General features: G+C 41.7%; 2 protein-coding genes across 4 annotated transcripts in view; one reads left to right on the forward strand and one right to left on the reverse strand.

Annotated features, from left to right (window-relative positions):
• PKHD1 (PKHD1 ciliary IPT domain containing fibrocystin/polyductin) overlaps positions 1–15,281 on the forward strand; it is a 534,197-nt gene that overhangs the window by 15,025 nt on the left and 503,891 nt on the right. The window lies entirely within an intron of this gene.
• IL17A (interleukin 17A) lies at positions 11,456–14,310 on the reverse strand (the record flags this gene model as incomplete). Its single annotated transcript, XM_079932861.1, has 3 exons — positions 11,456–11,735; positions 12,955–13,151; positions 14,284–14,310. 3 exons carry the CDS (start codon positions 14,308–14,310, stop codon positions 11,498–11,500), a joined length of 462 nt encoding a protein of 153 aa, XP_079788987.1. The 3' UTR covers positions 11,456–11,497.

The raw sequence follows: 15,281 nt of genomic DNA on the forward strand, positions 1-15,281 counted from the left end.
TTGTATGTATGTGCCACATATTCTTTATACATTCATCTATCGATGGACACTTAGGTTGCTTCCATGTCCTGGCTATTGTAAATAGAGCTGCAATGAACATTGTGGTACATGTCCCTTTTTGAATTATGGTTTTCTCAGGGCATATGCCCAGTAGTGGGATTGCTGGGTCATATGGTAGTTCTATTTTTAGTTTTTAGAGGAACCTCCATACTGTTTTCCATAGTGGTTGTATCAATTTACATTCCCACCAAGAGTGCAGGAGAGTTCCCTTTCTACCACACCCTTTCCAACATTTATTGTTTGTAGACTTTTTGATGATGGCCATTCTGACCAGTGTGAGGTGATACCTCATTGTAGTTTTGATTTGCATTTCTCTAATAATTAGTGATGTTGAGCATCTTTTCATTTGCCTCTTGGCCATCTGTATGTCTTCCTTGGTGAAATGTCTATTTAGGTCTTCTGCCCATTTTTTTCTTAATTAAAAAGTAAGGTTATTGTGGCTTATTTGACATCCCATATCATCCCCCCCAATAATGAGGTAATGTAACCGAAAGTGGGGTCCAGCTGCTCGCCGCTCAAAAGCCATAAAAGAGGTCAGGTTGGTGGAAAGGAAAGTTTACTTTATTTTGGATGCTGGTACCCGGGTTGGTGGGAGGGGCAGGGTGGACACCTGTCTATAGGCCGACTCCCCATGCCCCTGACAATCAGGGGGCAAGAGCTTTTATAGACAGACGGAGGGGGCTACATGCAGAAACAGCACAGTCAGCTCTGACAGTCATTTTGAAATTGGTCATCGGTGGTCTGACCTGCGTCATCTTGAGAGTTCTAAGTACAGTTAATCTTCAGTTCCAGGGTCGGTTGTTCCCATTTCCTCGAGGCCAGTTCTTGGAATTGTGGCAGCTTATGTCATGGCTACAGTCTGGTCATCATGTAGTTAACTTCTTCCACCTGGCGGTGGTTTCAGTGTCTATAAGACAACTTTTCAAAGGATATGGCTCAGGATATTATCTGTAGCCCTTGAGAAGGAACTAAAGGTCCTTGACTATGCTTAATGACTAAACTATTATTATTTGGTCTCCTTTGACTATTTTCCTTTGTTTCTGCATGTTCTCACTTCTCTGATTAAACTTATTCTTTGGCTAAAGTTTTTTCACGGACAAAAGGCAGGCAGGGGACCCGGGGGACAAGGATCATAGGGTCCTGCTCCATTTTAGTAACAGTTGTAATGAATTTTTATACAATGGTACATGGTCCCAATTCAAGATAGAAAGATATCAGTTGGGCATGAGAAGGACTTCTTGCCTTTTGGGGTAATAATCCCTGGATTGGGATAGGTCTATATTTGAAGTTGTCTAAAACTAATCTTGGTAATGTTTTTGCTCATACATAGTATCACTTTCTCTTATCTTTTGACAGAGAAATGGACTGGAAGACTGTTCAAACTTTCTTCCAACATAAGCTTTCATAATTTTCCTTGTAATCATCCAGTAAGACTCAGCTAAGGTCCTTCTCCTCCAGGAAGGCCCTGGGCAGATAAAGGTGAATGAGTCAGCCGTTTAACCTTCCTCTTCGAAGATATTAATGCAGGCTCAGTGACCCAGGTGTCCTCAATCAATGTTAGTTTAGGAGCAAATCTTATTGCCATCCCTGTCACCATCACCATCATCCCTATTTGGCACTCATCTGGGTATGTGCAAACCACATGTTCTGTTACTTCCTCCAGGAACACATGAGGGTAACCAACCTGTGGTCTTCTAGCAGGAGGCAGTGAGATACAAATCACCTTTGAGAGGAGCCTTTGAAGGCTGCTTGCTCTTAACCACAGACATACACTGATTTCCCCTCCATCACCATTATAGAGCTCCACGCTTTGAGAATTGACCTTGTCAGCTCTGCCCTAAGTTGTACACCTGGTGGTAGTGGATGCCTGAGGATGTGAGGAATCACAAGGACAAGCAACCACCCTGGAAGCCTCCAGGCCTCTCTTGTTGATGTTAGCACCAGCCTTCCTCAGTGCTCTTTTTGTGATAGGCTCTGAGCTTCTGAACCTGGATTCTAAATGGGCCTTTGTGGTAAAAGAAACAGGAAGACCACATGCCATGTCACTGCTCGCTCGCTCTCTCTTTCTCTCTCTCTCCCTGTCTATCAGTTTCCTAAGCCTTCAATTGCTTTGATCACTTCTCTCTCCAGCTACTCTGAAACTTTGCCCAGGCACAGCTCAAATTTCTTTTTCTGGGTGAAGGTTTAGGGACATTTAAAAACTTGCTTGATGTCACAAAAGTACTAAAGCTGAGGCCGGTGTTGGTGACAGGAACCGTTTCGAGGGAATGATGGGAGGGAAAACTTGATTAGAGTGGATGTTGTAATGTTTAAAACCCTTTCCTGATGTGAGAGATGGAAAACTACTATTGTTACCTTAACATTTCGATTTGTGATGTTTTGATACTTAAAAGCTTCTGAAGCCAATTTCCTCTTGTTTCCCCACCTCCACCTAAACTGCCACCATAACTTGTTTTTGATCCTGACGAATTTATTTTTCATCTGAGGTACCACAAGGCTGAGCATATGATGGAGATATGGCAGTGATGATCTAAACTGATAAAGATAAATAGTCCATTTGGGTAATTTATGCCCCAAAGTAGATAATTTGTGCCTCCAACATGGATGGCTCCTTCATGGTGGTGTAAAACAATACCTATGGCGGCAGGTTTCAATCCCAGGGGACAGACGCAACAGCATAAAAAGAATGAAGGCATATGTTTATTTCAGTGTTGCTTTGTATGGGTGACATGTTTTTCCTGATGTTTTGAACATGGAGCTATGTCTTTAGAGTGTATTATTTGTTAATTTTGCAGTTTTTTTTCCCAGCTAGAGTGGATTCTTACCTTACTGTTTCCCTACTTGGCATTCCTGCCACAAGGGGGTTCAGTGGCCATGATCATGGTGGCCTGGATATTTTAAAGTTTTATTTTATTTTATTTACCTTACCTTATCTCTTATTATATTATATTATTTTACATTATTTTATTTTATTTTTTTGGTCTGAGGTTCCAGGTTTCAGATACTGACTCTTTCTTAGAGCCATTTTCATATAATCTCATATTTTCCATTCATTATGCTATTTCATTAAAAATGGAAATGATTGGGCTTCCTGGTGGCGCAGGGTTGAGAGTCTGCCTGCTGATGCAGGGGACACGGGTTTGTGCCCCGGTCCGGGAAGATCCCACATGCCGCAGAGCGGCTAGGCCCGTGAGCCATGGCTGCTGAGCCTGCGCGTCCGGAGCCTGTGCGCCGCAACGGGAGAGGCCACAACAGTGAGAGGCCTGTGTACCGCAAAAGAAAAAAAAAAAAAAAAGAAAATGATTTATTCAAATTACCAAACAACCATTATTTTCATTTGTTTTTTTATTTTTTAACCATTATTTTTAAAGTTGCCAGTTTTCAGACCATAAAGGCATCCCTATTTAAAAAGAAATAGATGTTCATTTAAAATGAGAAATTAGAAAGAAAACATGAAAATTATCCATTCCCCATGATCCAGAGTAATTCCTGTATTTTTATACCTGTATTTTTAATATTTCCTTCCTGTTTTTTAATACCTTATTTCCTTTTGTAAAACTTAATTAATTTTTGGCTGCATTGGGTCTTCATTGCTGCACGCAGGCTATTCTCTAGTTGCGGAGGGCGGGGGCTACTCTTCATTGCGGTGCGCAGGCTGTAGGTGCGCGGGCTTCAGTAGTCGTGGCTCAAGGGCTCTAGAGCGCAGGCTCAGGGGTTGTGGCGCATGGGCTTAGTTGCTCCGCGGCACGTGGGATCTTCGAGGACCAGGCGCTTGAACTTGTGTCCTGTGCATTGGCAGGCAGATTCTTAACCACTGCGCCAACAGGGAAGTCCAGCTTATTTTTGATAGTTGAATTATTTTCTCTCTCTCATCCTGATTTTTACCCAAGTATTTAGAATACATTTTAAACATTTCAAAAGTTTTCTTGATATTTATGATAAGCTATGATAATTTTGTACACAGTTTTATTAATATATTTTAAAATTATTTTGCTCTGATAACTTTCTAGAAGAGTAGTTAGTGGTCCAAAGAGCATTAATATTTTTAAGTTTCTTGAATGAAATTGTAAACTTGCTTTTCAGGATGTTGTATACTTTTACACTAATCAGCAGTGAATAATTGCTCAATTTGGCACATTCTTGCCAACATTACTATAGTCAAAAAGATAAACTTGGCTACTTCGATAGGCAAAAGATAGGTAATTGTTTAATGTGAATTTATTTATTAGTGATAGTAAATATTTCCACATGTGCTTCAAAGACATTTTGGTGCCTTATTGTGTTGTCAGTTTGTATCTTCTGTCTTTTGAGTAGATGTTCTTAATGCTTGTCTTATCAATTAATGTGAACTTTTCCACTATATATAAAATAGATAACCAATAAAGGCCTACTGTATAGAACAGGGAACTATAGTCAATATTTTGTAATAACCTACAAGGGAAAAGAATCTGAAAAACAATTATACATATATATGTATAACTGAATTATACATACTTATGCATATAGGTATAACTGAAAAATTATACATATATATGTATTGCTGTACACCTGAAACTAACACAACATTATAAATCAACTGCACTTCAATAAAATAAATACAAAAAATTTAACGTGAGCTTTTCATAATCATTCAGTCAGCAGATGTCTAGTGAGCATTTACAAGGAGGAAAGCACTGTTCCGGACGCTGGGCATACGGCATTGAACAAAGCAGACACACATTCCTGCCTTCAAGGGGCTTCCATTCTAGTGAGGAGAGATAGACAAAGACAGAATAAACATGTGAAATAGTATATTAGGAGGAGGTGAATGCCATGGAGAAAAATAAATCAGGGAAGTTGCAGAGGGAGTGCCAGGGTGCTCAGAGATGCCTTCACTGAGAAGGTGACATTTGCCCAAAGACTCGAATAAGGGGAGGGAAGTTCGTGAGGCTTTCAGTGGAAGAGTGTGTCAGGCGAAGGGAAGAGCAAGAGCAAAGTTCCAGAGGTGGGAGTGTGTCTAGTACTGAGGCTCATAGTCCAGATATTAACCTCTTGCAGTATTCCTGACAAATATTTTCTCAGTTTGTTGTTTGCCTTTCAGTTTAATGTTTTAACCTATTGAAGATTTACAGTTTTGTGTAGCTGCCTCTATCACTTTTTTCCCTTTTTTCTGTACCTTTTAAAAATTTTAATTGTGAAATGCATCATGTACGCAAAAGAATGAATAAAATGTATGTGTACAATTTAAAGAGTTCAGTAAAGACAAACAAAATCCAAACACCCAAAACCACACTACCCAAGTTAAGAAGTGAAACATCTCCAGGACTTGCTGCCCAGATGCTCCTCCCCTCCCCTCTAGAAGGAACAACTATCCTGACGTTGGTGTTCATCTTTGTCTTGCTTTTCTCTATAGTTCTCTATAGTATCACACTTATATTTGCATGCTTAGACGATATATTGCTTAGTTTTGGAAAACCAGGTGGTGAACACAAACCTGGCTGATGAGGGGAGAACATCATTCCCACTGTTGCGGGAGGCTCCCAGGAGCCGTGTTCTATATTTTGCTCATGGTCTGGCTCCACCTTCCTGGAGAGTTTGCAGGAACATCCGGGGAGGGCAGCAGTGAGGCTTCGCAGACACTGCGAGCTGTGGGCTGGGGCCAGTGAAGCAGAGCTGGCCCGTGCAGAGTTGTATTTGGGATGCATCTGCTCATCCAGGGATCTCATTTCCCAATACTCCTTATATTCGTGAAATGAAAAAGAGACTGGGTTCCTGAATCTCCTCAGGAAGGAGGCATGCTCACCGACCAGGAACCCCTCACTTGAACTATTCTGTGATGTTTTAGTCCATTCGGGCTGCTATAGCAGAATACCAGAGACTAGAGGGCTTATAAACAACAGAAACTCATAGTTCTGGAGGCTGGGAAGACCACGATCAAGGTCTGGCAGAGGACTGCTTCCTGGATCATCTTCTTGCTGTGTCCTCACATCACCTCATGGTGCAGCCACTATGGAAAACAGTATGGAGGCTCCTTAAAAACCTGAAAGTACTCTGTGGTAACCTAAATGGGAAGGAAATCTAAAAAAAGGTGATACATGTATACATATAACTGATTCACTTCGCTGTACAGCGGAAACTAACACAACATTGTAAAGCAACTATACTCCAATAAAAAGTAAAAAGTAAAACAACCAAAAAACCAAAAACAAAAACTAAGAGGAGAACTACCATATGATCCAGCAATTCCACTCCTGGGCATATATCCAGAAAAAAACAAAAACTGTAATTCGAAAAGATACATGCACCACAATTTTCATAGCAGCACTATCTACAATAGCCAAGACATGGAAGCAACCCAAGTGGTCATCAACAGATGAATGGATAAAGAATATTCCATATATATATATATATATATATATATATATATGTGTGTGTGTGTGTGTATATATGTGTATATATATATAGAGAGAGAGAGAGAGAGAAGCTACACGTTAGACATTTTTTTTCTTAAGCAAAATTTGTATTGAACCACTGCATACATACAGAGAAATGTGCAACTCTTAAGTGCATAACTCCATAACATGTCACAAATGTATCATTTAGTGGTCAAAGAAGGCTTGTCAGAGCAGCTGCTGTCTGATCTGTACTTTCTCTCCTTTGGGGCTTTGAAGATTTTACTCCATTACTTCCTGGTGTTCAATGTGGAAAAGTTTGACATCAATATAATTTTGGTTCCTGATTTGGTATTTTGTATTTTCCTCCTAGGTGTGAGCCTTATATCTTCTTTACTTCTAAAAATTTAAAAAGTTCAATATATTTGAATATGGTCTCTTTTAATTAATTTGGTCTAAACCCAATTTTCAGATTCACTTAAAAACTAGCCAGATATTTTACATTTAAAAAAATATTGGGATGGGTGAAAATGGTAAGAGGGTACAAACTTCCAGTTATAAGATAAATAAGTCCTGGGGATATAATGCATAGCACGGTGACTATAGTTAACCATACTGTATTGCATATTTGAAAGTTGCCGAGAGAGTAGATCTTAAAAGCTCTCATCATAAGAAAAAAAAGTTGTAATTATGTGTGATGATAGATGTGAACTAAACTTATTGAGGTAATCAGTTTGCAATATATACATATATCAAATAAACTAACACAATGTTATATGTCAATTACATCTCAGTTTTTTTAAAAATAAAGGAAAATGTCAGATCCCCAGAACTAAGGAACCAAAATGAAAAACAAGTATCTCACCATTCCACTGCCTTAACCCCCTCAAAATATTAAGAATATTTTCACAATCCCCCTAATATCTTATACACTACCTGTTCGTGCTTTGTACCTAGGAAAGATACATGCTAAGTGTACTGTTAGCACCCTCTCCATGTGGGCCACACATTAAAATTATGACTCAGAAAACTGATAATTGAGCTCTTGCAAAGAATTACTCTCAAAAATAACAAAAAACCCATTGAAATCAGTATGTATTTTACACTTATAACACAACTCAGTTAGGACGAGCCACATTTCAAGGTTTCAACAGCCACATGTGCTTGGTGGCTACTGGATGAGACAGTGCAGTTCTGGTTCTGCTACAAGGAGGGGGAAACTCTACCTGCCTGGGTCCTTGAATGTCTGAGTGGAGCCTAGCTCCCTGAGGACCCCTGGGGGACAGTAACAGGAGCAAGCAATAAACATTGTTTATTTGAGTTTTGCTTGTTGCAACAGCTCTTAATTACTTACCCTGACTAGACTCCCCAAGAAGCTGAGAGACATTGAATTATAAACTATAAGAAGCTAAGCAGAGAGACCAGTTAGGATCCCATTACAGTGCAACTTTTTTTTTAAATTAATTTATTTTGGTTGCACCAGGTCTTAGTTGTGGCAGGCGGGCTCCTTAGTTGTGGCATGCAAATTCTTAGTAGTGGCATGCATGTGGGATCTAGTTGCTTGACCAGGGATTGAACCCCTGTCCCCTGCATTGGAAGGCGGATTCTTAACCACTGTGCCACCAGGGAAGTCCCCCTTTACAGTGCAACTTTAAACATGACTCTGGAGTTAGGGAGGGGGGAGAGGATATGAGACAACTGATGAGGGATTTGTCCTTCATTGGATGAGAGGAGTGAGTGACAGAGAGAAATCTAGGTTTTTTGCTCAGATGAACAGGTGATCTCATTTGAGTCGATAAAAAAGGCAGTAGAGAAGCTAGTTTGGGAATGGAGCTCATGACTTTAGTTTTGTCTGTTGACTTTGAGGTGTCTCTGGACAACTGGTTCAAAGGTTACCTCAATATTGACTGTCTGCTATGTGCCAGGTCAGGTGCTGATGGGCTGGCTCTCAAGGGACCACCAACTGGTTAAAAGAAAGAGCTCATATCGTATGTAAGAGTAGTGATAAGTGATACCCACAGTGCTTTTGGAGCCCAGAAGAGAGAGACTTAATTTGGGATTGCTGGAGTGATAGGTCCAGGAAGCCTCTTTAAAGGAGATGATACCTACGTGGAGAGAATGGGTAGAGCAGTGGGGGTAGGGCAGAGTGCGGAGGGCAGGTGTCCTAGGCCATTTGGGCTGCTATAACAAAATATCACATATTTTGGGTGGCTTATATGCAAGAGAAATTTATTTCTTACAGTTCTGGAAGTCTGAGATCAAGGTGCCAGCATGATTGAGTGAGGACTCTCTTCTGGGTCCAGGACTTCTCATTGTGTCCTCACCTGGTAGAAGGGGAGAGGGAGCTCTCTGGAGCCTTGTTAATAAGGGCGCTAATCTCATTCATGACCTAATCACCTCCCAATGATCCTGCCTCTCAGTCCCATCACTTTTGGGGTTAGGACTCAACATATGAATTTTGGGGGGACACAGACACTGAGACCATACCAGCAGGGTATGAATAGAGGAGCAGGAAGGGAGAAGGTGGTAAAGGTATACAGGTAGAGCAAACCGCATGACACAGGCACGGAGGTCAAGAACAGCGTGGCAGTCAAGAGTGCAGGGTGAAACATCAAGGCGGAAGCAGCATGAGATAAAGCAGGAGCACGTCCAGGGCCAGGTTACAGAGGGTGTCTTTTGACATGTCTGATTTTGTGCCATAGATAGATGTTGGAGGATAGATCAGCAGCAACGACAGACAGGAAGCTGTTCCAATAGCAGGAGGGAAATGAGAAAAGATGAAGTCCTGAACCTGGGCAGGGAGGGCGTTAATCTGAGAATTTTCAGGAAGTGAAACAATGAGGTTGGGGATTTGTGGGTGTCGGGAGTGAGAGAGAGGAAGAGGGAAGAGTCAGGAATGCCTTGCAGATTTCTAGCAGAGATGATGGGGTGAATGATGGTGCTAACTGGGGCAAATGAAGGGAGAATAAAAGCAGCCCACATCAGGGGAGAAGAGGCTTGGAAAGCAACTGCCTCTTCCCACCCTCAAAATTCCCAGGAATATAGTCTAGTGGGAAATCATGGTTCAGGGCTGTGGATGTACATGTCCTTTTCTTGCTCTCCGTCCCAAAGGAAAAACACAGTTTTATTTTCACCACTACCATTCAAGGAAGAGTGAGAAATGAACAGCAGGGAGAGGTTTTAAAGCACAGACCGTGAGAAACTGTCAGTGGCAGCTGCCTGTGAATCTCTTGTGTGGAAACCATGATGGGAGTTGGTCATGAGACTCAAGATCTCAGGGCACAAGAACACTGGAAGGAGCGGGGCTGGAGAAGGTGACCCCTGGGTTTGGAATTGGAAAAGAAGCAGAGAAAAGCCATGGCCCTCTGGGTACGGCTGGAGTTTCGAGAATAAAATATTGCAGAAGATGGTCTTTCGAGAAGCAGGGAGCCTGTGGGTCCAGCCTGAGAGTTCTCAGGGGCACCCAGAAGTAGGGCAAGTAGGACACGCTGGGCCGTGATTGGGGAAAATGGTTATGACTTGAAACTTGAAACTACTCTGGAATTGAATATGGTTCAGTTTTTATTTTACTTGGGCTGAACTTTTCTCATGCTTGAAGTTTGTTTTGCCCCGGTGGCTCTTTTCTGTGTCCTGGGGTGCACAGAATCAGAGGCCGAGGGCAGGAGAGGTTGTCCTAGGGGTATGACCTGAGCAAGAGAGAAATGTTCCTTTCTAGATCTCTGGTTGACATTAATCTTCAAAAGCAGACTGAGCTTGGGGAGACACTGCCGTTCTAGTCTGAAAACAATGTCTCCTCCCAGAACTTCCTCGTTCCTGTCAAACCTCAGGTCATACCTTCGGGAGGATTTTTTCTTCCCCCCATATGATCTTTAAAAATGACATGTCATTTTCCCAGGGCCATTATTTTTATTTGCTTAATTTGCTCCAGAGTGCGCGTGTCCACAGCATTGGATAATAGTGTGCAGGCCTCCATCTTGTATTGTCTTGAATAACATTGAGAACTTGGACTTGGGGTGGGTGGAGGTTGTTGCTACTCAAAGGCATGCTTTGTTTTGCTCTATTGATAAATTTGCACACCCTTCCAAATATGAAAGAGCTGAGCTCATGGAAGTCCTTTTTTTTTTTTTTTTTTTTTGCTGTACGCAGGCCTCTCACTGTTGTGGCCTCTCCCGTTGTGGAGCACAGGCTCCGGACGCACAGGCTCATCAGCCATGGCTCACGGGCCCAGCCGCTCCGCGGCATGTGGGATCTTCCCGGACCGGGGCACCAACCCGTGTCCCCTGCATCGGCAGGCGGACTCTCAACCATTGCGCCACCAGGGAAGCCCTCGGAAGTCCTTTTAATGAGAAAACAAATAAGGAAACGAATTTTCTTCCCAAACTTTATTATTATCAATTGTTTTTATTACAAGAGTTTAACAGAGCAGAGTTACACTTGCCGTCTCTCTTGTGAAACCTGAACAATTTACAAAGTTAAGGTAATAAATATGAAACTAGGTTTAGTCTTTCTTTTCAGCCATGTCATGCGCTCCTAAGAGACAATGAGAAGAAAATCCTGTAGGCATATGCAGTACAAACTCAGACATTTTCACCTGCTATTTAGTCCTATCCAGGATTTCCCTAGGCAGTACAGATACTCATATAGTTCACCTTTCTCTAAAGACTAAGAAACATAAATAGATCCATAAATAGCTCATATAAATATAGGTTTTACCTTTTAAATAATAAAATTCCCAAGTCTGGAATCTTGTCTTAAAAAAATACAAAATAAGGCATGTAATTCATTAAAATGGAATCTCATGCCCCAAAGGTATCTTGGGGCCTATTAAATACATAAATAACTTAAAGCCCTTAGAAAAGCAAACAAGAAGCAAATTGGTACTCAGTCTAAAACTTCCTTCTTGGGGAAAGGGAAAAATGGTTCAGATTCCATCTCTAAACCAGTGTTCCCTCTGGAGTTTCCACTGGATGAACTAAGAACCCTGGTGATTTGGGTCAGAAATGGGGCTGGGTCTAATCCCCAGAAAGCCTAACTGATTTGGGGAGTGGGGGTCAGACCGGAAGCTCTTAAGCCATGTGGTGGACAATGGGGGTGACACAGGTGCAGCCCACGGCCACCAGCATCTTCTCCAGCCGGAAGGAGTGGGGGCAGTGCTGAGGCTCCCTTCGCAGGACCAGGATCTCTTGCTGGATGGGGACGGAGTTCATGTGATGGTCCACCTTCCCTTCAGCATTGACACAGCCCAAGTGGCTGCACTTGGCCTCCCAGATCACAGAGGGGTACCTCTCAGAGTCCTCATTGCGGCTGCAAGGGAGACAAAAGCCAGGAAGAACGTGAATTCCTGGTAGAGCAGGAAGGAAATCAAACAGGAATAAACAGAGGGAGACAAATTCACAGGGGGAGCAAATGATAGGCATTGTGAATTCTCTAAGTGCTGTTAGTCTGAAAAAGAAGTAGTTTGGGGAAAACTTGTGTTTCGAAGCCCATGAAGTGTTATAGAAAAAAAGACAATGATTAGTTTTCCCCAATTTCCGGCATACACAAAAGAAGATAGACTGAAACCACAGAAAGGATTTAAATTTGACACAAAGGTTAATTTCTTTAGGGTACATTTGATAGATGAAAAAAGACTAAAGGACTAGTATAGAAACAAGATAACTGTTAATCTGACTTAATGAAGTCTGTCTTTGAAGCAGAGAATGCACTCAAATTTTATCTGACAGCACACTGATGGAACAGAGCCCACGGCTGATGTGAAGGGCTGCAAACAAGATCTTAAGCCCCTTTATAACCTTCTGTCTCCCCTCCAGCTGCTTCGACTTCTGAATTCATTTATTTGAACTATTCTTAGTAAGTAGAAGTAAGAAGACGAGAAACCCTACAGTCAGGTGAATCTATAGGCTCCATACAACTGAGGATTACTTGCTTTACTAAAATCAAATTATCAAAATACATTTTGTACTTAATCCATCTAAATACTAGATGTACTAAGGACACAGCAAATATTGGTCTGTTGGGGATGTTGTCTAACTCAAAAAAGGGTGGAAATACCCAGCATGATACTTCTTCCACTGGTATTCAAGCTATATTTTCCCAGTGTTGATACAACCAAAAAAGCACAAAAATCCCAGTTAATTAATAGTTATTTTCAACACATCTTCTCTGGGAGCTCTGGTAAAGAGAATTCAAGCACTAATCTCCTACAATAAATGTCTATTTCTTTTTAAAATAAATAAACAACAGACTTGGGGTGTCATAAATATGAGAATGATGACCGCCGTTCATTTGGATGGATTTCTGGGGCAATGAGAACTAGTAGAATAGGTGTTATGGGGGCTGGGGAGAGCTGTGCTCTATCAAAGAAATCTGTAGAATGAAAGCCTGAGAATCATGGGTTTACACAACGGCCCTTCCAGTTTTGACGGATGATTCTGAGTAATACCGTTCTCAAGGTGATTTAGCTGGCAGTCTGATACATACAGGGTAGAAGAATACAGAGAGTTTATCTGGGACTTTTACGTACTGGAGAGTCCAAGGTGAGGTGGAGCGTTTGTAGTAATCAGAGGGTCTTCTGGAATTCACGTTCCGGTTAAGGATGTTTAGGTTGAGCCTCACATACTGGGGGAAGTTCTTGTCCTCAACATGCGGGCAGCCTGGACTTTGTGGGATTATGATTCCCGCCTTCACAAGAGCCACCAGACTCAGCAGCAGCAGCAGTGACTGGAACTGGGTGGGAAAGGAAAGAGAGGTGGGAAACGGGGTTAGTGCTACATGGGTTTTGTCAACAAAGTGTGGTGATGATGGAATTGCTGATAGTTGAGAACATGCTATGGACAACGACAATCTATACGAAATTTTCAGGTCTGTTAAATGAAAAGCTGGTTAGATGAACAAAATAATATTAGGATGGCATTTCTACCAGTCTTGAACATTTTTCTTTTCTAACTTAGAAAAACCACATTATTCATTGGCTGGCAGTAATTTTAGTGAAGATGGCAAGTCATCAACCTGTCAGTACATGCATCACTCTCAGGTCATTGGGATGGTAATGACCTTGATTTTCTAGGAAGAAATGTCCTCCTGCACCATCCATCCCGCCCCGTGCATTCTGTGAAACCCTATGTGAAATCAAATGTACACCTTAGAAATAAAGGGCTGTAGAAAATCCATGTGGTATCAGTTAAAAATTCTGTTGGTACCACTGGCAAACATCCAACCCAAAATGGACCCCCCCTTATGTTTTTCTTAGGTATATTTCCCAGGTTTTCTAAATTTACATATACTGATTCGGTAATCAAATTGGGTTTCAAAAAAGACGTTTTAACTTAAATATTTTAAAAACATAAAGACCATTTACTCTAAACCACACCTATACCATCTATACATCTATGTCTAGTTAGAATAAATAGGGTTAGCGTACCAAGACTATAGTATAATAACAGGATAATGGGAAGAAAAGTCACTGCCACAACTTAGTAAATCCTCAAGGATAGTGACCCATCTCATTTTGGATTGAAGAAAAATGGGAGAATTATATTGAATCCCTTGTACTCAGAGAAACAGATTTTCAATAAGCGTTCTTTCTTAGAGCACAGCATCGTGTGACACTTCTTGTGTGGTTTAGCCCCCAGTATAGCTCTCTTTCAGTTTTAATCTCACCTTTCAAACTGATGTGTACCAGTTCTTGAAAATGCTATACAATGACAAGTATCTATCAAGGGTTTCATTTCCCATCCTACGTAGACCGTATTCTTGGATTTCCATAGCTAGAATCCAGGATTTCATGCCTGCAGTCCAGAAATATTATCTGGCCCAAATCGACGACAGCATTGCACGTTAGTGCGGGACTCACCACGGATGAAGTTCTCACACGAGCCATGGTAGTTTCTCCCAGTTCACTGTAAGTGGATGAGCCTGTGCTTGCTGCGAGATGGACAAAGTGTAGCGCTACCTTCTCTCTTTTTATAGGGCTTTTCTCCTTCTGTGGTCACTTACGTTGGCGTGTAGGAGTGAGTTCAGGGGTGACACCATTTTGGTTAAAAGTTCCATCTCCGAATGAGGTCAGAGAAAAACCTCCCTTTCGTGTCGGGCAATAATCTGCTTCTGGAGGAAAATGGGAAGGACAGAAATTTATGCTTCTAAAGACTATGTCTTCTCTTCATTCTTCAAGGAACTATGACTTGTCAGAAGCTGAGTGGAAACACAGAAATCATTTATTTGTGAGCGTGCGTGAAACTGCCGTAAGAGATACCTTCTATTTTAATGGCTCGTGGGGAAATAAAAGTTTGACCTCACATTCAAGTCTTCTTTGGTCATATGCCTTGATTTCCCATTTGATAACTCCTTTCCTCACCAGATTCCCTAGCCAGATGTGGTGGAGACCGTTCCAGAAACTACCCGTGGTCTCACCATATAAACAAACAAAAAATGGATACATAATTTCATGATGACAGGACATATTATTTCATCGATTTAATGCCTGCTTTGTTGAATGTCTACTCTGCTTGAGGAACAAATAACTAGGTTCAAGAGACGTGAGATTTACTATCAAAGGCACGTCTAACACTGCATGTTACCAAGCAACTTGTTAACTCACGCAATTCCTCAGGAGGAAGAAGGAGTGGGGAAATGTAACCGGACAAAGAGAGGAATGAAAATGGAGGTAGAGACTGCAGGAAGGTGGGGGTAGAGAAAAGGAGGGAAGGCAAGAACAGACAATGATAACAAGAAAGGAGGAGAGGAAAGGGGGATAAGAAGGGAAGAGAGATAGGACTTCCCTGGTGGTCCAGTGGTTAAGACTTTGCCTTCAAGGCAGGAGATGTGGGTTTGATCCCTGGTCGGGGAGATAAG

The sequence above is a fragment of the Stenella coeruleoalba genome, assembly GCF_951394435.1.
Source record: "Stenella coeruleoalba genome assembly, chromosome: 10".
Lineage (NCBI taxonomy): Eukaryota > Metazoa > Chordata > Mammalia > Artiodactyla > Delphinidae > Stenella > Stenella coeruleoalba.